Genomic DNA, 23,413 nt, shown 5'->3' with positions numbered 1-23,413 from the left:
TCAATCAATCAATTTCAGATCACAACAAAAAGTCATCTCAGGGCACTTTTCACATGGAGCAAGTCTAGACTGAAGTCATTGATCTCCAGAGACCAAACATTCCTCCACGAGCAGCAGCAGGAAAACCTTTAACGGGAAGAAACCAGACTGTAGGTGGCGCCGTCTGCCGCGACCGGAGGGAGGGACACAATAACAACAATCACAACAATAACAATCTGAATATCTGAAATTTAATATTATATCTAATATTTCATGTCTGATATTTTACCAACTTGTGTTACGTTCAGTTTCCTAAAATCAGATTCATCACTTTTATTTTATTATTTTCTTTTCAATAAACTTCATTTGTAAACTTTCATTTATTGGTCGTGAGTCTTTAGTTGTTCCCATCATGGTTGTTGATTTGGTTGCCATAGTGATAGGAACGATGGAGGTGGACTCTGTTGCTCAGTGTTGCCGTGGCAACCGTCACTCGGCTCCTCTCCACAGACGTGTTGAAGCCGTGATCGCGGTACATCCCGCTCTGCAGCATCGCCTCTGAAAACTGACGCGTCGTCCCTTTAAACTGCGTCTGAAACAGTGATGATGTCATCATGGGATGTTTGATTGCTTCCATGGAAACAATGAAAATGTTTATTTTATATTATAACGACTGAATAAACTGACTCAACAATATTACACGTTCCCAGAATTTCAGTTATTTTAATAATTATTTTATGATTCGGTTAAAACATTTTCTGGTGAAAACTGGAATAATAAACTTTACAGGAAGAAGCATCAGAAAAGCTTCCAGCAGACGATAAAAGGAACAGTCAGCTGATCTGGACTTTACCTGGACAGCAGGTCAGAGGTCAGAGGTCAATAAATATACACTGTGCACATTAACAGAAGATTAACAGATTCAATCAGATCATCATGTCTGATGCACCGACTCACTTTGGTTTTACACCTCTGTTTGTTTGTTTGTTTGTTTGTTTGTTTGTTTTTCTGTATTTCTGCTCGTTAGTTACCGGCATCTCATGTACGGTGGGTCTCCTGCTGCCGTACGTCTGGTTTGATGTTCGATACAGCGGATTACAGATCGTCTGACTGAAACACAGCAGCAGCTGTATTAGTATCAGCAGAACTATACACACACACACACACACACACGTATATATATGTATAAGTACTCAAACACAACAGTAACAGTACTGTTTACTGTACCTGTAACCATGGAAACAGTCAGGGTTGTTGAATCTCTGTGGCAGGTTCGGATCTGTTCTGTAAACGTCGCACGTCTGAACTCTTTGCTCCTCCATGACTGACTGATCAAAACACCACTGTTATTAACAACAACAATGGTTGCCATGGAGACACATGACATCACTCAGAATCCATTGGCTCCTCCTCTCTATGTGTGTGTGTGTGTGTGTGTGTGTGTGTATGTGTGTGTATGTGTGTGTGTGTGTGTGTGTGTGTGTGTGTATGTGTGTGTGTGTGTATGTGTGTGTATGTGTGTGTGTGTATGTGTGTGTGTGTGTGTGTGTGTGTATGTGTGTGTGTGTGTGTGTGTGTGTGTGTGTGTGTGTATGTGTGTGTGTGTGTGTGTGTGTGTGTGTGTATGTGTGTGTGTGTGTGTGTGTGTATGTGTGTGTGTGTGTATGTGTGTGTATGTGTGTGTGTGTGTGTGTGTGTATGTGTGTGTGTGTGTGTGTGTGTATGTGTGTGTGTGTATGTGTGTGTGTGTGTGTGTGTGTATGTGTGTGTATGTGTGTGTGTGTGTGTGTGTGTGTGTGTGTGTGTGTGTGTGTGTATGTGTGTGTGTGTGTGTGTGTGTATGTGTGTGTGTGTGTATGTGTGTGTATGTGTGTGTGTGTATGTGTGTGTATGTGTGTGTGTGTGTGTGTGTGTATGTGTGTGTATGTGTGTGTGTGTGTATGTGTGTGTGTGTGTGTGTGTGTGTATGTGTGTGTGTGTGTGTGTGTGTGTGTGTGTGTGTGTGTATTTCTGAGGCGTCACTCATCAGAATCCGCTGACACACTTTGATTCAGAGTTTATTTCATTTTGAAAGTTTAAACATACAGGAAGTTGAAAAGAGCGTGATCAGCAGTCTCACGTCTCAATAAAAAAATCAATTATTTTACTACAAAATAAAAAAGAATGAGTTTCACATTTCACACAATCAATCAATAACATGATCATTGATAAACAAGGGGCGGGGCTAATGTCAGCAGGTGTTCGGGGGCGGGGCTACACCTGTGCAGCTACAGTTGATATTTACACACACAGTCGACGCTTCACTTCCACGTCGACTGTTTAAACTTTTCATTGTTCACAGTACCAGCAGTGATGTCACACTGTACTCCGGTACACTGTGATGTCACCGCAGTGAGGCGAGATGTGTTCATTTGATCTTCATCTCTCATTGGCCAACAGCAAGGACCACACACTTACATTTTTTACATACATTAATTTTAAAAGTTTACCTTTTAATTTTTTACGATGCATCATAATATTAAACAGCTGTTAACTGATCTCAGTTCAGTTTGTCTCCAAACACTAAACACAAAAAAGAGAAATTCATTATTTTGGGCTCAAACATGCGAAATAAAAACAATATTATTAAAGAAGTGAATGCATCAGGATACAGTTTATATTTAATCTTTAGTGTCAAACAACTTTAAAAACAGCATCAATGTTGATTTCCTCATTAACAAATAATGATAATAAGTATCTGACCAGATGATGTTTAGTGAACAATATGATTCATATTATTAGACAGAAAAGACTTGAGCGACGATGGATTATCAGCCTTGAATAGTGACTCTGATGAAGACTCAGACTCGTCTTTCTTTGTGATTCAGCTGCATGTTGCTGGAAGATGTTAAATGGATTTTATTTATGGACTACAGACTGACTGATGAGCTGATCTCAATATTTGAGAGGAATCATTAGAAGTAATATGTTTTCATTTTAACTGATGTAAATAAATTAAACTGTAAATAAAGTGTCAATGACAACAGAGTCAGTCAGTGTCTAAATGAGATGAACTTTCCTAATCTCGCATACTACTGGACCCATCAGCCTCATATTTCTGTGCACATTTATGACTGAATGCTCGAGGACCTATTTTATAACGCCGTTGACTGGTGACTCATCACTCCTGTTAACCAGCCAGTAGAGTCTCAACTGATCAACAACTGTTTCAGTGCCAAATTTCGGTACCTTGAGAGCAGGTTGTGTTGTGAATTCAAATAAATATTGATAAGATTCCTTATGAGCCTATTGTAAAGCTTAGACTTTCTTCTTTTCAGCAGTCCTTGCTATTTTATATGTGTTACAGCATAGCGAAAGGCATTTCCGGCAATCGGTGAGGTTAAAAACAAGCCTTGCCTACTGTCTGTTGCAGGCAGATGAATTCCATACCTGATATGTTATGATCCACTAAAGTTAGGCACGATACGAGATAAATCCCCGTTCTTGTTATCTTTGCTGCCATCTTGACTGTACACACCTGTTCACTCTTCTAGTTATGTGTTTTTTGTTATAAGTCACACCAGCAGCTCACAGACACTGAACTATTACATATTTATGTTTATGAAGACCTGACCGGCCTGTTTGACTGATGCAGCGTCACAGTTTTTGGCCACAGTGTCTAAAGACTTTTAATTTAATTAAAGCTCGCACTCTGGCCCGTTGGGATCAGATTATTTTGCTTTTTAAAAATGAGGGATATTTATTACAAGTGTGGTGTGCTTTTATTTTGAAAGATTGATTGACAGGATGAGAATTTTCTGCAGGGTGAGACATGTCTGTCTTGCTCACACCTGTGGCATCAAAATTATGCAAGTTTTGGGCCCATTCACTTGAATTTCAATTAGTAAATTGAAAACTCTTGATGAGTTTGTGTGTAAAACAAATTCATTTCCTAATTTTCATCAAGTCTATTTTTAGAAAAGTAAAGACTTTTAACCCACATGACCTGGTCAAAGCTTGATTTGAATGGAGAGTGTGAGCGAACCCACACCTTTTTGAACATTTACTGCTTCCACATAGTTTTAGATACAAACTTCATTTGAACTTTAAATGAGTCATGAGACTTTGACCTACAAATCTTGAATTTACATGTTTTTTCTATCTTTTATTGTTTTTGAGATATTAGAGTGTGAGTTTTAAGGTCTTTTCTTGCTCCTCCTGTGATTTTATAATGAGTGTGTATTGCGGAATGTTTCACAGCACTGAGGGAGTGACATCACCAGGAGCAGTTGGAGAGGAGGATTTTAGAGTACGCTTCTGGTGAAATATCCTCATAAATCCCATGACTTTGGCTAAATCTAACATTAAAAATCATATTTTAGTAGGAAATTTCATGGCGAATTCATTGATACAGGTTTGAAAGTGGTCAGACTTATAGTTTAGACGTCAGAAGCCTCTGTTTGACATAAAGTTCATGCCCATAGATTGCCTCCCCATTGGTTTACATTGTAAGGGTGATGTGGCACTGCAACTTTCAGGGCTTATAAAATCCAAACCGTTCGAGTTATTACAAAGTTTTTAACAACTTTTTTCAGCACAGTGTCATAAGTCATGTATTAAAGTTTGAAGCCGATACCATTAACGCCCTCGGAGGAGATAGTGTTTGTTCGGGGTCTAAAATTGGGGCAAAGTCTTATTTTGAAAGGCTGATTGTGGCCTTCCTGTTGGATTTCGGTCAGGGGTGTCAGTGTATGATTTGTAGGTCTTGATGAGACAAATAATTTATTTTGGTTTTATCTCTCTACGACATTCCTACGGGCCATGGCGGCCATTTGTTACATAGGTGGCGCTAGAGAGCACATTTTGGCACTTTGGGGGTTAATTTTTACATTTTATCAAATATTTCACCAGACCTGATGTGCGTGCCACATTTGGTGAGTTTTTGAGCATGTTTAGGGGGTCAAATTTAACTGATAATAATAAACTGTAAAACAGTAGTCCTCTGCCTTTTGGGCTCGGTCCCTAATAAGATGCTGTTTCACTGAGCAGCAGCAGCTGTGGAGGGTGAAGAGACAGAGCAGTGAATGTTTACAGAAGGAATATTGAAGTTCACTTCTCAATAATGTAAATGAAGAATGGACACAAACCTGTGAACTTCCTGATCTCTCACATCAGTTCAATCTGAACTTCAATCTTTGGAATATGAAACTCCCTAAAATCAAGCCAATTAAAAAGGGAGACATTTTACGCTTACATGTTTTAATTTGGCAAACACTTTTGTCCAAAGTGAAGAACAAATGAGGTTCAATCCAACTGATTCAACGTTTTCTCTCCTCAAACAGATTCTAATTTATGAAGTCATCATCAGCTGATACAACCAGACCAGCAGGTATCAGACCAGACCAGCAGGTATCAGATCAGACCAGCAGGTATCAGATTAGACCAGCAGGTATCAGACCAGACCAGCAGGTATCTGAGACCTAGGAGCCAATTTATAGATTGTGTACACATGGCAAAATACTTTGAGTCTCCACTTATTAGAGCCTGAGCCCCAAAGGGGCAAAGACCCTACTGTATTTCGTGTGAAAGGAAGGATGTCTGATGATGTATCGTTCAAAGGAAGAGCTGGCGAAGTTCCTATTTTGAAGACGTTTATTAGACGATGGCCATCGGGTCCATTCCATGTACAAAGATGGTCTGGGCACCGTACCACTGTCGGTGCATAACTTATATAGGGTTACACATCTGTATCTTATCGCATGAATACCATATGTTTTCCATGGGCACTAATTCAGTTGGGAGCCCTCCATCAAGTGGTTGACAGCTACCTCACAACATATTATGTGTCACAACATACCACATCTGGAACAGCTCCAAGCTTGACCATGGACCCAGAAGGGCTGTACCATATTTCATCAGGTGACATGCAGACTATGGAATGTTTATGTCACATGTCCAACACCCAAAATCAATAACGTACATAGGGTCAGATAAAAGTCATACTAACATCGTGTGTTTGTTTCTTTCCTCTTCTTCCTCTTCTTCTTCTTCTTCTTCTTTATTATTACGTCACTTCAACCCTTAATTTGACCCCCTAAACATGCTCAAAAACTCACCAAATTTGGCACGCACATCAGGTCTGGTGAAAAATTTGATAAAATGTAAAAAGTATCCCCCAAAGTGCCAAAATGTGGTGTATAGCGCCACCTATGTATCGAACCAAAACTCAATTATTCATCTCATCAAGACCCCTGACCTAAATCCAACAGGAAGTCCGCAATATGCCCATCAAAGTACGACTTTGCACCAATTTTGGACCCCCAAGAAACGCTATCTCCTCCTAGGGCGTTAATGGTATCTGCTTCATGCTTGAATACTTGAATACATGACCTATCACACTGTGCTGAACTGTAATAACTCAAACGGTTTAGATATTGTAAGCCCTGAAAGTTGTAGTGCCACATCACACCTTACAATGTAAACCAATGGGGAGGCAATCTCTAGGCATGGACTTTGTGTCAAACAAATGGTTCTGATGTGTAAACTATAAGTCTGACCACTTTGAAACCTGTATCAATGGATTCGCAATGAAATTTTCTACAAAAAATATGATTTTTAATGTAGGATTTGGCCAAAGTCATGGGATTTATGAGGATATTTCACAGGAAGAGTGACATTCTCCTCTCCAACTGAGAGGGAGAGAGAGAGAATGGGGGGGGGGGGGGTTGAATGGAGCTCATGGAGTGAGGGTGACAGTTTAGTGATAAAGTGCTGCAGAAAAATATATCAAAACTAAAATTTGTAGCTCTGTGCTGCAGTTTTTCCTTTATTAGGGCCCAAGCACCTAGCGGTTCACTCACACTCTCCATTCACATATATGGGTATCAGTTACTTATTGTCTCTACACACCTGACAGTACACATGTCAATCACACTTTGACCAGGTCATGTGGGTTAAAAGTCTTTACTTTTCTAAAAATAGACTTGATGAAAATTAGGAAATTAATTTGTTTTACACACAAACTCATCAAGAGTTTCGTCTACTAATTGAAATTCAAGTGAATGGGCCCAAAACTTGCATAATTTTGATGCCACAGGTGTGAGCGAGACAGACAGGTGTGAGCGAGACAGACATGTCTCACCCTGCAGGAAACTCTCATCCTCACACCGTTGAGATTTGATGCTTCGCCATGACAGAGGAAGTTGCTATAACTTTATTGTAAATGCTCCAGTCTGCACCAAACTTTACATGTTTGATAAGAGTCCCGGCCTGAACACGTCTACATGACAATATTCCAACAGTGATGCAAACTGGATGAATAGCGCCCCCTACGAAATTTCAGCAAAGCAGCCCCAGCAGCAGGCAAAACAGTGGACAAAGGAAGTGATGTTTATCTCGTTCTTGCATTGTCTAAAAACAGCCGGGTCTGAGGACATCTACATGCCCGTGACAGAAGGCCTTCGATTGCGTCGTGGCCCGATTTGCATGGAGGTGCGAGGGCCCGTTTATCTCTGCTTGCAGCTTTAATTTGATCTTATTTTCATTATTGGGTTTATTTTACATCTCATGTTACATGAGTGCTGAGGTCAGTGGTTGGTAAGTCTGTGGTGAGTGTTTTTAACACCTGCAGAACCACTAAGGGTGTTTTTTTCTCTTCTGTGGCAGCTTTGGGTTGCACCCGACACAGATCAGTCCCACAGTGAGGTTAAACCTGTAGGAAGACATTCTGGCTTATTTTGGTTAATCAAGCTGGTGGTGAGTCTGTCTGTTGGGAAAACGGAGGTTCTGTTATTCTTATGGATTCGGAGACCTAGCCATCAATTTACAGATTGCGTACAAATGGTGAAATACTCTCTAAGTTTTCACTTATTAAGTCTCAAATGACCTCCACTGAAGGACACATTCTATATTCTATTTTCATTTTATTTTATCTTATGTTTATTAACATTATCAAATAAGTTTTACTTTCCAGCTTTCATACATTATATGTTTTCATGTTAATTTTATGTCTTTTAGGTCTTTTTCGATGTGAAGCACTTAGTTCATTATCATTATTATTATTATTATTATTATTATTATTATTATTATTATTATCAGACCAGACCAGCAGTTATCAGACTACATCAATCACATCTGCGGGGCTGAGTGGGTCAGGGACTACCTACCCTGGACAGGGCAAACAAGAATGTGGGTTTTTATTTTATCAACATTTAGAGCAGGAAGGTTTTATATCTATAAAACTCAGTGTCAGTGTTGTCACACGGGAGCAGGGAACTGAGACTGTCATAGACAGACCAGTCAAAACCTGCTCATGTGAGGACTGGACTGTTGTTCTGGATTAAGACAGAGAGAGAGAGTGACAGATGGAGACAGGTCCAGACTATGGAAGGTTAAAGGGTTCATATTCTGCTTCTGGTGGTTTTCTGTTATTTATATCCTGTTCTGATGTCAGATATGTGGTCAAAGTTCAGAAACTTGAAGTGAATGTTTGTAAAATGCTGACGGGCTTCAACCTGCTCTGAACACTTCATCACGCCCAAAAATGGCCATTCGACAAGTAAGAAGGAGAAAAAGAAGTGAAATCCTGCTACTATAGTTTGTTTACGTAGCCTCCGGAGCCGGAGGAAGCTTCCTGAAGCTGACCAATCAGAAGTGGGCTCATCAGGAGGCGGGCCTTAAAGAGACAGGAGCTAAAACGGCCTGTTTCAGACAGAGGCTCAACTGAGGGGCTGCATAAAGGACCAGTAGAAGATAAATAAGGAGTTTTAACTGGAAATCATGCAAAAATATTCCAGTAGAGCCCCAGAACATAAATATACACACAGCAAGGTGCAGAATATGTCCTCTTTAAGATGGTAACCATGGAGACAGTGACCAAGGTAACTGGTTGAATGTTCAGACATCTTTTTTTAATCCTCTATTCTGATTGATTGGCTTGTAAAGCTCATTAATCAGATCTGAATCTGGATCATCTGTTTATTCTGATTCTTTGACATGAAGGACTGTTTAATATCTGATGTTTGATCTCTGATTGAGTTCTCAGTCATCTGCAGAAGTTTTCCTCCATCAGGAATTGTGAGCTGATTGGTACAGATATCTGAAGAGTTAAACTGTCCAATGAAAAGCTTTTACCAGGCTTCCTCTGAGCTCTTTCCTTTACACATCCCTTCCTGTGGCGAGACGTCCTCACTGGGCCGACTACTGTGCTAGACTAGCCGACTACTCTGCACAAAGCCTACAAGATAGACACATGCAGACAGACAGACAGAGACAGACAGGCAGATATGTTAGAGCCGGCAGGGTGAGACAGGAGGTCACGTCAGACTGAAACCTCACTGCAGCTTCAGGATACTGAATAATAATAATTAATAATAATTAATAATCAGTACAAAGAACATTATTTGTACTGAACCTTTCATGCTAAGATGGAGCTCAAAGAGCATTAGACCAAAAAACTCAAACAAGTAAAACGTTTGATCACAATATGATAAAATATCAAAAGTGATACCAAAATCAAATCAAAGCAAATTTATTTCAATATAAAATATAAAGTTAACACAAATTATAGGCCCAATTAAGAAGATAGGTCTTTAATTTATTTTTAAAAAATACCAAGACTGCTGTTCTGAAATCCATTAAAACAGATAGAACCCACAGTTCTTGGGGAACATGAGGAACATCTGAGAGTTCTTGCTGCAACGTTAAATGAAAGGCGGTCGCTGATATGCAAAAGTGAAGGTTACGTAAGGCTTTATAGACAAGTTAAAATGTACTTTAAAATCAACTGTAAAACATACAGGTAATAATACTAATACTAATACTAATTATTAATAATAATAATAATGATACCAGCAATACTTCTTAGTGTTCAATACTAATACTGTTAATAATGAGTTTGTTGATGTGCTTGACTGTTTTAAACATTCAAAGGTCAGAAGTTATAGCTGTAAAATGAAATGAAGCTCAGCTGGTGACGAGAAAATATCTGAACTGTTGATCAGAGAAATTAATCAGCAACATTTTTGAGTTTCTCAGTTTTTTATTGCTGTAAACTGAAAGCTTTTGGGTTTTGGACTGTTGGTCAGACAAAACAAGACTCTTGAAGATGTCACTTTGAATAGGAAACTGGGATGGACCAATCAAGTGTAATCAAGAAAATAATTAGCAAATTAATTGATAATAAAAATAATTGGTACATCTGATTTAATTATCTTATTGTGTTGACTCACACTACATGTTTTCATCTTTTTTCATTGCCAACATGCATAACTTATATATGTAAACCTAGAAACCTTGAATGTTTTGGTTTAATGACACTTCCGATAAAGCTTTATTCAAATAAGATAGATATTAATCAATGAATCTGCTGTTGTGACGATCGATCAGCCAACTCTGCCGGAGGGATAAAATCAGGTTCACAGTCAACCGGTCTGTCTCCTCAGAGTCACAAAGAGAGAGTTTATCAGGCCAGAAGTATGTGGACACCATGTAGTGTTTTATAGACGACTAGGACAGAAGCTCCGCCTCCTGCAGGGCCACAGGTGAGGACCAGAGTCTGGAGTGTTCAGGTTCAGATGAACAGCAGTCATGTGATCAGCCTGTAAATTGATCATGTTATCACACCGTCACACCCAGAGGAGGCGGAACATAAGATGCGATGCACCAACACTACACTACAGGTGCAGGTGTGCAGGTGTGAATCACACAGACAGGCAGTGCAGAAATAGGACTGACAGCTGCTGGTAACCATAGCAACCAAAGTGTTGACATTCAGGGCCGCTGGTTAAGTTCAGAGGTCAGATGTCAGATGCCTTACAGATGTAATTAGAAGGTCAAAGTTCATCTGGAGGTCAGAGGCTGACACCTGTATGTGTGAGCATTTCTCAAGAGGTTTTTAAAGGTCATGTGGAGGTCAGATGAAGGTTATTTACAGGTCATGAAGGTCATGTGGAGGTTATATTTAGAAGTCATGTGATGGTTGTTTAAAGGTCATGCAGAGGTTATATTTAGAGGGTCGTGATGGCCATTTAAAGGTCATGTTAGGGTTACATTTGGAGGTCATGTGATGTGGACATCCTTTAGAGGTCACACTGAGGTCAGATGTAGGTCATGGCACCTTTGGCGCTGTTGTCGAGGAAGACTTTGATGTAGGATGTTGGGACGTATCCCTCCTCCTCCAGGTTCCTCCGTACTCTGGTCCAGCCATCACCTTTGTCTTCTTCCACCACAGAAAGTAGTTCTCCCTCCACCATGGACAGAGTTCCTTCATTCTGACCTGCAGAGGAGCAGAATCAAGAAAAGCACCTTCAGTGAAGACAGAAGAGAATCATAAGAATTTGTTTAAACTGAACTAGAACCAACAGAACAGTCTGGAACCGAAACAGCGGTACAACAGAGGAGCCAGTAGGACAGACAGGTAGGATACCTTCAAAAGGATAAAGGGACTTGCAGGTACCGATACTCGGTAACGGCTCTTCATCGTCAAAGTCGTTATCAAACTCTGAACTACGAGACTTAAAGTGAAGCTCTGCGCTGTGATCCTCAGTGTAGCTGCCGTCAGGACTGCAGACACACAGAGAGAGAGAGAGACAGATTTACAACATGGGAGAAATGAAACAAAAACCCAAAGTAGACTAAATTGTTATTTGGCCCTAAACAGGGAGTATAAACTGGCTGAGTATCTCCAGTCTGTCAGAGATATGAAGCAGATCCTGACCAATCACAGGCTCAGTGACCAACTGGCAGTAGAAACAGGAAGTTACAGACAGACATGGCGCCCAGAGAGGAGCATGTATGTGCTCGCTGCTCATTTCAGTTTCAATAGTTTCATCTGAAAGTTAATAACTTACTGTGTTTGTTTCACACATTATTCTAATAAATATTATATGTGTCATCAGCCTCATCTGTTGTGTCAAATAGTTGACAATTAATGATCAATAATCGTCAATAAATAGCAGTACCTCTCTCTGCTGGCTGGGCTGCGGTTGTCCAGCTGTTTCAGGCTGCTGCTGCCTGGCGTCGTCGCCTGAGAATTTAACCCACAACCTCCACTGGGCCTCCTGCTGCCGTGATCAGACAGTCTGCTGTCGGCCTCCGCCAGCCACGCCTGTGTGTACACAAAATATACACACTGCACATTATACACACTACACAATATACACACTGCACATTATACACACTACACAATATACACACTGCACATTATACACACTACACAATATACACACTGCTCATTATACACACTACACAATATACACACTATACACACCGCACATTATGTACACAGTGTATTTATTGAGTGTGTACTTACTGTGTTTATTGAGTACTGATTGTGTACCTGGTTCCTCCGCAGCTCGTCCTCCAGTCTGTGTGTACTGTGTGTATAAGTATTTACTGTGTATTGATTAAGTACTGATTGTGTACCTGGTTCCTCCGCAGCTCGTCCTCCAGTCTCTGCAGACTCTGCTTCACTTCGTCCAGTCGAGGCTCCAGACTGCTGGCGTCGCCCATCTGAGGACTTCGCTCGTACACCTCTCTCATCTTTAGCAGCGTGTCTCTGAGACAAACACACATTTAATACACATTTAATACATGTTTAATACACATTTAACACACATTTAATACACGTTCAATACACATCATTTGTTTGGCAGTTTGCACAATAGTTGTGGTTTACAACTCACTATAACTTTGCTGAGTGGGTTAATATGTTGTGTTGATGGTGTGTAACTATGTCATATTATGCCATTACCACGGCGACACGCCTGTGATGTAGTGATGCTCAGGATGTGAGAGGCAGTAGCTCTCTCTGCTGGCTTCCTTTGCATACATGAGCAGTTTTTATTGGAAGTTGCCAACAGTTTATTTTATATGGTAATTCAGAATTAGATGGATTTGCTGTTTTTTTGCTGATTTGCTTGTATAACGTATTACTTAGAAATTATATTTATATTTGATATTTGTATTGCGTAATATTTGACATTCACATTTATTATTCTGTTGCTCCTTCGCAGAAACCAGGCATCCATACTTAACTGTTAACTTAGTAAATGTGCTGGTGAGAATAAACGGGTTCATCCCCTTCATCTCAAAGCAGACAGCTGCAGCGAGTCAGCTCCCAACCAGCTGTTTACACATAAACATGCAGTAAGTAAGTGTGGGAGTGTGTGTTACACTGATGCAGATTTATCAATGTCAGTCCTGCTGCCTTCAGATGCTGCATGGATTTAAAATATGAAGGAGAATAAAGCAGTTACAACAGATTCTGTATTCATTTATAGATCAATGAGTGTGATTTATTGATGTTGCTGCTTTGAAGTTATAAACGCATGGTTGGATAATGTTTAATTAAAATAGTTTATTTATTTAAGCATTATTACATGATGGCAGCACATTTACAATAAGTATTAACTTTGCTCTTGTGGAAGAAACTCCAAAATGTCAGAAAGAGACTTCTGACAGAGTTCTGAGACATCTTGCCTCAACAAAACATCAAAGACCCAATTTAAACCAGAATACAAGTGGCTTCAAATCGCCTCAAAAAAACCACCACACAGAGCAACACCAAAACACCACACAGAGCGTCACCAAAACACCACACAGAGCAACACCAAAACACCACACAGAGCGGCACCAAAACACCACACAGAGCGGCACCAAAACACCACACAGAGCAACACCAAAACACCACACAGAGCGGCACCAAAACACCACACAGAGTAGCACCAAAACACCACACAGATCAACACCAAAACACCACACAGAGCAACACCAAAACACCACACAGAGCAACACCAAAACACCACACAGAGCAACACCAAAACACCACACAGAGCAACACCAAAACACCACACAGAGCAACACCAAAACACCACACAGAGCGGCACCAAAACACCACACAGAGTAGCACCAAAACACCACACAGATCAACACCAAAACACCACACAGAGCAACACCAAAACACCACACAGAGCAACACCAAAACACCACACAGAGCGGCACCAAAACACCACACAGAGCAACACCAAAACACCACACAGAGCAACACCAAAACACCACAAAGAGCGGCACCAAAACACCACACAGAGCGGCACCAAAACACCACACAGACCAACACCAAAACACCACACAGAGCAACACCAAAACACCACACAGAGTAGAACCAAAACACCACACAGAGCAGCACCAAAACACCACACAGAGCAGCACCAAAACACCACACAGAGCGGCACCAAAACATCACACAGATCAGCACCAAAACACCACACAGAGCAGCACCAAAACATCTCATGGGGCCACCAAAACACCACACAGAGCAACACCAAAACATCACACAGAGCGGCACCAAAACATCACACAGAGCAACACCAAAACATCACACAGAGCGGCACCAAAACATCACACAGAGCAACACCAAAACACCACACAGAGCGGCACCAAAACACCACACTGATCTCTAATCCTCCCTGACAAATAAACTAATAAATTACATGAAAATGTGTTGGTTGCTCTGATTGTTGTGACGCCATAAAAATTAGGCTCTATGTCAGTCAACAGCAGCTTAATGATGATTCTCAGATCGTTATACAGTCACGTTTGTCTTCATGAGACAATCAAAAAACAATCATCTGCATATAAATATATATTTTATGAGAGAATAAAAGTGGACATGTGTGATCAGGTACACTCCACACCCATCAAAGGCCTAACATAGACAAGACCTTGCTTCCAGGTAAGTTGAAACTTTGGTCCCTGCAGTTTGGAAGTGCTCCCCTGTCTGATGTGGCCTCTGATGATCTATGAGGTTCCCATCACCAAAGTCGAGAAGATGGAGAATACAGTCAGTACATACATCAAGAAATGGCTCAGACTCCCATGATGCCTCAGTAATATCGACTTGTATGGGAATGGGGCTCTGGAACTGCCACTAGCCTCACTGAACAATACAAATGCTCCAAGTTAAGGCTGGACATGACCCTGACAAAAACTCGGGTCACAATACAGATGGCAGCTTCCAGAGTGGCAGCAGAACCAATCTGAGGCAGTGCAGCAGGTGAAATCTACTCTCAGGCATGGAGATACTGAGGGGCAAGTGCAGCATGGAAGATGTGGCTTTGGGCTACGCAAGTAGACCCACATGGCAAAGAGCAAAACCTGCCCAGAAGAGAGGGCAGGTCGTAAAAGAGATACAGCAGCAGGAGGTGCAAAGGCAGCCTCACAGGCAAAACAGGGCCAATGGACAAGATGGGAAAACCGTGAACATCGGAAGCCTGCCTGGAAGGATCTTTGGGAAATGGAAGGGCATAATTAGCTTCTTCATCAGAGCCATCTACAATGTTCTTCCCAGTCCCAAGAACCTGGCTTCTAAAACACCATGAACTTTGTACCAGCAGGAAGGGTACCAAAGAGGTCAACCGCAGGAAAAGAATCAAGCCTACTAGATACAGCCAAAAATTAGAAAATGTGAGGAGTATTACTACTTGAAGATTAATAATAAGCACTTGTAAAATTAATAGGGGCACCACCTCGATTGATTAATTAATAATTAATTCATTAGGAGGAAAAAAATTAAATTAAATCAATCAGTCTTATACCTGAAAGTTATGAACTCTGAATACTTGAACCCTCATCTTCTGATATAAAGGAAGGCACAGATACAACAACTTGGCTATAAATGAAGATATTTATTTAACTATCAAGGACTAAGGATCAATGGCAAACACTAAACATATATACATATATACACAACTAAAATGAATGATGGAATAGATGCAAGAATCAATATGTAAATTAAATTAGCAAGTTATTGCTGACAGAATGAATGAATGAATGTTATCAAAAAGGAGTCAAAAACGCTATGAGGGACCAAGATTCTAACTATAGCCCATAAGGCATGTAGACAAGGTCAGGAAGATCTGCTGAAGTTTAACCTGAGCTTCAGACTGGGGAAGAAAGGTGATTTAAATGATTTGAACATTTCATGGTTGCTGGTGCCAGATGGGCTGGTTCAAGTATTTCAGAAACTGCTGATCTGCTGGGATTTTCATGCACAACCATCTCTAGAGTTTACAAAGAACGACCCGAAAAAGAGAAAATATCCAGTGAACAGCAGTTCTCTGTGTGAAAATGCCTTGTTGATGGCAGTGGTCAGAGGAAAATGGCCAGACTGGTTCAAGCTGATAGAATACTGTATATGTGTATATACTGTAAGTAAATGTGTCGTACCTCTGCTCTCTCTCTCTCTGGATCTCCTGGTTGATGTTGTTGATTCTGGTTTGAAGTTTCTTGCGTCGTTGTTCTGGAGGAAGATGGCTGCAGTCTGCAGGACCTGAGCCCTGAAACCAAACACACAATGTCATGTGACTTCATGTATGTGCAGCTGTATGTTCCACCCAGCATCATGTGATTTTATCATGTATGTGCAGCTGTATGGTGTGATACTGACCAGTTTGAGTGACAGCTGTCCATCAGGCAGGAGCATGAAAGGAACATCAAAAACAGCTTAAGGTTACCATGGCAACAAGAGAGTCTATATGTGTGTGTGTGTGTGTGTGTGTATTGTCTACACTGTGTATAATGTGTATCTTTGTGAGTATAATATTTATCCAGATTTATCCTGCTGGTCCAGGGACTGAATCAGTGATCTTCCGGTCACAAACTCATAACTGTGAGTATATTGTGTATAATTGTATATATTGTGTTTAATTGTGTATATTGTGTATATATTGTGTATAATTGCATATAATTGCATAATTGTATATAATTGTATATATTGTGTTTAATTGTGTATATTGTGTATAGTTGTGTATAATTGTATATATTGCGTTTAATTGTGTATATTGTGTTTAATTGTGTATATTGTGTATAATTGTATATATTGTGTACAATTGCATAATTGTATATAATTGTATATATTGTGTTTAATTGTGTATTTTGTGTATAATTGTGAGTATATTGTGTTTAATTGTATATATTGTGTTTAATTGTGTTTAATTGTGTATATTGTGTATAATTGTATATATTGTGTATAATTGTAAGTACATTGTGTATAATTGTATATATTGTGTATCATTGTGTATATTGTGTTTAATTGTGTATATTGTGTATAATTGTATATATTGTTTAATTGTGAGTATATTGTGTTTAATTGTGAGTATATTGTGTTTAATTGTGAGTATATTGTGTTTAATTGTGAGTATATTGTGTTTAATTGTGTATATTGTGTATAATTGTGAGTATATTGTGTTTAATTGTGAGTATATTGTGTTTAATTGTGTGTATATTGTGTTTAATTGTGAGTATATTGTGTTTAATTGTGTATATTGTGTATAATTGTGAGTATATTGTGTTTAATTGTGAGTATATTGTGTTTAATTATGAGTATATTGTGTTTAATTGTGAGTATATTGTGTTTAATTGTGAGTATATTGTGTTTAATTGTGTGTATATTGTGTTTAATTGTGAGTATATTGTGTTTAATTGTGTATATTGTGTATAATTGTGAGTATATTGTGTATAATTGTATATATTGTGTATAATTGTATATATTGTATTGAATTATGTATATTGTGTATAATTGTAAGTACATTGTGTATAATTGTATATATTGTGTATCATTGTGTATATTGTGTTTAATTGTGAGTATATTGTGTTTAATTGTGTATATTGTGTATAATTGTGAGTATATTGTGTATAATTGTATATATTGTGTATCATTGTGTATATTGTGTTTAATTGTGAGTATATTGTGTTTAATTGTGTATATTGTGTTTAATTGTGTATATTGTGTATAATTGTGAGTATATTGTGTATAATTGTATATATTGTGTTTAATTGTGAGTATATTGAGTTTAATTGTGTATATTGTGTATATTGTGTTTATTGTGTTTATTGTGTATAATTGTGTATAATTGTGTATAATTGTGTATATTGTGTATAATTGTGGGTACCCCTCTCTTGAGGCTGCGGAGACACTGCTTCCTGGTTCTGGAACCAGAGGTCATAAGTTCATTCAGTCGCTGTGTGATTGGTTCTCTAGAAGGCGGGGGTGGGGACTGGGAACTGTTGGCCACGCCCCCAGGTGAAGGTGAGGTGGGAGGGGGAGGAGGGGGCTGCCGGGGAGAGGACAGGAGGGTCAACAACTGGAGGGAGAGAGAGACAGAGAGATCAGTAACGACAGGTGATAAGGTCAAAGGTCACTGAACTAACGGCTACATGATGATCAGTCCCTCAATAATTAACGTAAATTCAAGAAATCTCCACAATATTTGCGAAAGCCCTAATTTATCTAAATTACAGCAACTTTTCCACATAAACGTCCAAACCAGCAGCTGCTTGTGATTTGGACCAATTGTGGCGTTTGGTGTGGCGATAACTGACGTCATTCAGGTGGAAGATGGACAAATCTCACCTGCCAGCAAACATGATGCCATAGATGAGCAAAACAATTCCCAAATGTTCCCAAATGAGGTTTGATTAAGTGAGTCAGAAGAATACAACCTGATGTTCGGACAGCAAAGATGAACATAATCTACCTCAAACATAAACATCAAACTAGATTTATTTTAATGGCATTATTGATGATTTTATTCGCTGCTAATGTTGAGCGGGAAGTTTATTTACAATGTTGTAATTTCATTTGATACAACACAAGCAACGATCTAGTCAGGAGAGAACTCGAGTAAGCGCCATAAAGCTACATTTAGGTCCGATAGGATGTAGGTGCATGGAGGCAGAATACAGAGTGCACAGAACAGATAATAATGTCTCGGTTGGGGTCTTTAGCTTTTTCTCAAAGATCAAGAGCGACTCTGCGGATCAAATGGAATTTGGCCACTCACTATTTAATAAGGGCTTATGGATCTTAGGGCTGGGCAATATGACCAAAGTGTCATATCCTAATAACGATACCTATCCCAATATAACACATTTTAATTCAGTGAATGAATAGTTGGTCCGTCTCTCCGTCTCCCCCCGCCGGCATAAAGCCGCCTCCATGTTTGCTTTTACAGCATGCCGGCATTCTGGATTCAGAGGCGTGATGGAGATCAGACTGATCAGAGCTGTAAACTCTGCCATGAGGGAGGACGAAGACGTTACTAGGACAAGAGGAGGACGTTTCTCTTCGTTTGATAACGTTAAAAGTTGAGTTCGAGTTTTCTGTCGGCTTCCTGACTCATTTTAAAAAAGACGAGAGAAAAAAGGAGAGAGAGAGCAGCTGTGGTCGAGTGAGCTAGAGAGTGAATGAAGAGAGGGAGCGCTAGTAACATTAGTGAGGAAGCTGATGAATCAGATCAATAAAACATTATTTTCTGATTGTTTCACAGCGGTTACTTTCTAAAGCACAAACACTCTGAATACGAGCTAATAACACGACAGCATCAGCTTCCTGTCCGCCGTGCCAGCTGTCCCGTTTACACACAGTCGATCCAGCTCTGTACCTCCGTTAGCTATAGAGAGCAGAGGAAAGAAGCGCGACCATAAATGACAGCAAAACGCAGCAGAGACTCTCACACACTGAGCTGAATTTAAACGACACAGTCTCTACTGTGTTTTACTGTCATTTACAGTCGCCGTCTCGCTGCTTCTTTGCTCTTTCTCAGCGTGGGCGGGGCTTAGCCCTCCGTGTGGGCGGGGCTTAGCCCTCCGTGTGAGCAGCGCAGCAGAGGAGAGACAGACAGCGGTGGAGAGTTGACGACAACTAAACTCGTTATGTTACTGTAAGTGCAATAAAAGCTTCACAAGTAAAAAGGCCAGAAGATTAATTTATCCATGTAATCTGTGAAAAACATGGACAGACTCTAGATAACAATGTGTGTGTGTGTGTGTGTGTGTGTGTGTGTGTGTGTGTACCTTGTTCTTGCGGATGAACGGCCACAACTTCCGGCTGTGTCTCCGCCCCTCAGTTCGGTTGTCAAGGTAACTGGATTCAGAGATGCTCCGCCTCATGGTGGTGCTGTAGTCTTCAAACTCTACATCACCTGGAGGGTCGAAGCCGGATTTATACACCTCCACCACCTGGCGGGTGTCCTGCACAAACACACACACACCAGAGCTGACCTTTGAGTTGTGTTGCACCGTGACATCCATGAATAAGCTGACGAAAGATAAAAGCATTCTTGGTTGAGTTTAACAAAAAACTGGATTTCCTCAATGAGTGGAGTAGCCCTGTTGTCATGGTGATGGTTTAGTTGTTATGGTGACCCTGTTGGTTCAGGTCCTGTCCTGTTCACCGTTTATTTAATGAGGGTGTCTCCTGAGAGAGACTCTAACATGAGTGACCACTTGTGATCAGATCTCACTTCACCTATACTAAATATACCATATATAGTATATATAGTATATATACACTATATACACTATACATACATAATATATTTAGTGTATATATACTATATATAATTTACTATAAATGCAAATACACACAGACATCATCTCAGTTTAACTGGCCAGAGGACCGGTGTTCAATTTGTTTGATAACAGGATGAACAAATATAAGATGCATTGTGCCCCTCATGAACATCAAACACCTGTCCTATCAATTTACTCTAGCGCCGCGTCTGAACACACACATATATATATATATATATATATATATATATATATATATATATATATATATACGTATATATGTTATATATACATATATATATGTATATAACATATATAGAGTAATATGCAGCGATCTCCCCACAGCCGTGTCTCCACTGAGAGATGCTGTGAGTATTAATGCACGAGGTGCAGCAGCATCAGTGATTATTTAAATCTGCTGACACGCCAACAGCAGCATTCAGGATCTAATGTTAATTAATGTTCTGTGTTCTTCTAAACATCCAACAGGTCAGCTGTTACACACAGTCCAGGTTCATACTGTTTGGAGTAAAGCAGTCGTCCTCCTGATAAATCCTGAGCTCAGTATGTTGAGCAGCAAAACTAATAACTGTAGTTATCAACTTGAACGGACAGAAGAAATATCCAGCAACGTTTAGCTTTTGAAATATTTTTTAGACAGAGAAGCGAAAAACAAGTTATTTTCTGGTTTTGGTTTAATTTCTATTCCAACTGATGATTTGAAGAGGAAAACGGGGTTAGAGGAACAGGAAGTGGATTTTAATTCACACGTAAAACGGAAAAACAAAACAATGAATTTCTTTATCTTGTCATCAAACAAGTTGAACAGCTTGGACGGAGGGTTCACTGAGCAGGAGGCAGCGATGCTTCCTGTGTCTAGTCTGCAGGAAAATAGACGTCAGTAGGCGTCCTTCAGTGCGGCCCAGAATGCATTGCGTTTACACTGTTAAATGAATGTGGCCACATGCGGCCCAGACCACCTCCAAATGTGGTCTGAGTGATCGGATCTCAATGCGTCCTTAATGCATCTTGGGTGCGTTCACACCTGTACTTAAAGCTGTCCACCTGTGATCGGATCACCTGAGACGCATGTCAATACCAGGTGTAAACACTGATATTGCTGATCGATTGATATGTTCACAGTTGCCTCTTCCTCTGGATGGGAGAACTGTGTTGACCCAGTGACTGCCGGGGGCCCCCAACAGCTACACATTTATTTTGATGTTTAGATGTGAAAAATATTGAATTATATCACTTTTCTAACTCATCGTGCCCCAAAATAACTTACAAAACATCAACTAAGCGCTTAACAAAATGCAACTGTGTACTTCTTCTTCAGAGGTAAACTACATTTACCTGACAGATAAATGTGATTGATTACATTACATGTTCAGATTTTAATCACAAAATAAAACAAATAAAATATGGTGCATTATTATCGATTAAACTATCCAGCAGTATATAAGAATTAAAAACTCCCCCTTGAACAGACGTTAAGTAAATTTAAGTACATTGTGCTGATAAAACTTTTCACTCTTCACTTTTAAGTTTGGCTGCAGCCCCCAAATCACTGAATCCGGCTCTGCAGTGGCCGATCAGATAAGCCCACGAGCGTTACTTAGCAACCTGAACGCTCTGTGTTTCAGATCAGGATGAAGAGTCGGTTCGCTGCTTCTCCTGATAAAGGCTGAATGTGCGAACCAACAGTCTCATTACGTCCAGAGCATCAAACCTGTCAGATAAATCTGCCCAGAACAACCCCGACTTCAGCCCAGACGAGCCTCACCATCCTGGGCTGGATGCTCTCAGCGGCGTCCATCATGGCGTCCAAGCAGTGACCGACCACGGGAAGAAACTTCCTCTCTGCCTCGGCCGACGAACGCATCGCTTCACCGATTCTTTCGATCCGCCGCTCCTCCATGTCCTGGATACGCTGCACACGCACAAATGCAAGCACACATTAATACACACACATTAACACACACACATTAACACACACACATTAACACACACACATTAACACACATTAACACACACACACATTAACACACATTAACACACAAACATTAACACACATTAACACAGGTATAGTACTGGTTTACCTGGTATATTACTGGGACAAGTATGAGATAGTACTGGTTTACCTGGTATATTACTGGGACAAGTATGAGATAGTACTGGTTTACCTGGTATATAACTGGGACCAGTGTGTGGTAATGCTGGTGCTGGTCCTGGTTAAACTGGTTTAAACTGGTCACATATTCTTTCTTGGACTCATCAGCAGATTGTTGTTTCTGTTGAGCCGTCTGACGAGCCTGAAAGCAAAACAAAACTACAGCTGATTAACATCTGTACGGCTGATTAACATCTGTACAGCTGATTAACATCTGTACAGCTGATTAACATCTGTACGGCTGATTAACATCTGTACAGCTGATTAACATCTGTACAGCTGATTAACATCTGTACGGCTGATTAACATCTGTACAGCTGATTAACATCTGTACGGCTGATTAACATCTGTACAGCTGATTAACATCTGTACAGCTGATTAACATCTGTACAGCTGATTAACATCTGTAAGGCTGATTAACATCTGTACAGCTGATTAACATCTGTACGGCTGTTTAACACCTTCTTTCTCGTTTGTTGTTCTATAAACAAATGGTTAAAGGCTTTTACAGATTAATTCGCACGTCAATATGTTTTTTAATAAAACAAGAGGCGAAAAAGTGACGTGATTTTTTTTGGAATGAGGTCGATTTTTCTGAGTTTTCACACAGCGAATAAAAGCATCAACCAATCACAAAGCGTAATCTGTTTCTCGCGAAGGCCCACATGGGCTGTTGAATATCTTGCTGTGTGTGTTTTGAATTTATTTACCGTATTTATATTGATTGATCAGCTTGTCTGTCTGTGAGCTGCCTGTTTCACTGCAGGCAGGCAGGCGGAGAAATAAAGCCCATGAATCAATACATTGATGTATCATGTGTCTTATGCATCATCATCATATATTTATAAACACAAGCACTGTGGATTTCTTCCCGTGGAGCCGATATGCAAACTGTTCTGGTTCAGGAAGTGTCTGCTGTCAGTCAGCTGGTGA

The 23,413-nt window shown here is 40.0% G+C and overlaps 2 protein-coding genes across 2 annotated transcripts in view; both read right to left on the bottom strand.

Annotated features, from left to right (window-relative positions):
* Positions 1–340: 340 nt before the first annotated feature.
* pierce1 (piercer of microtubule wall 1) lies at positions 341–1,334 on the bottom strand. The gene is made up of 3 exons (XM_067577288.1): positions 1,207–1,334; positions 1,011–1,089; positions 341–571 (listed from the first exon to the last, which is right to left on the bottom strand). Exons 1-3 carry the CDS (start codon positions 1,299–1,301, stop codon positions 377–379), a joined length of 369 nt encoding a protein of 122 aa, XP_067433389.1. The 5' UTR covers positions 1,302–1,334; the 3' UTR covers positions 341–376.
* Positions 1,335–1,402: 68 nt separating this feature from the next.
* Positions 1,403–23,413, bottom strand: part of fnbp1a (formin binding protein 1a) — a 98,274-nt gene continuing 76,263 nt past the window's right edge. The window contains exons 8-18 of the mRNA XM_067575288.1: positions 22,494–22,622; positions 22,094–22,240; positions 19,810–19,986; positions 17,907–18,098; positions 16,403–16,417; positions 16,183–16,292; positions 12,382–12,514; positions 11,919–12,064; positions 11,384–11,520; positions 11,075–11,233; positions 1,403–9,193 (exon numbers count right to left, since the gene is read on the bottom strand). Of these exons, the coding sequence (XP_067431389.1) occupies positions 9,165–9,193; positions 11,075–11,233; positions 11,384–11,520; positions 11,919–12,064; positions 12,382–12,514; positions 16,183–16,292; positions 16,403–16,417; positions 17,907–18,098; positions 19,810–19,986; positions 22,094–22,240; positions 22,494–22,622 (1,374 nt within the window). The 3' untranslated portion in view covers positions 1,403–9,164. The remainder of the gene's footprint in view (positions 9,194–11,074; positions 11,234–11,383; positions 11,521–11,918; positions 12,065–12,381; positions 12,515–16,182; positions 16,293–16,402; positions 16,418–17,906; positions 18,099–19,809; positions 19,987–22,093; positions 22,241–22,493; positions 22,623–23,413) is intronic.

Source organism: Thunnus thynnus, chromosome 2 (genome assembly GCF_963924715.1).
Source record: "Thunnus thynnus chromosome 2, fThuThy2.1, whole genome shotgun sequence".
Lineage (NCBI taxonomy): Eukaryota > Metazoa > Chordata > Actinopteri > Scombriformes > Scombridae > Thunnus > Thunnus thynnus.
Note: the sequence above shows the minus strand (reverse complement) of the source record. Positions and strands in the feature narration are given on the sequence as shown.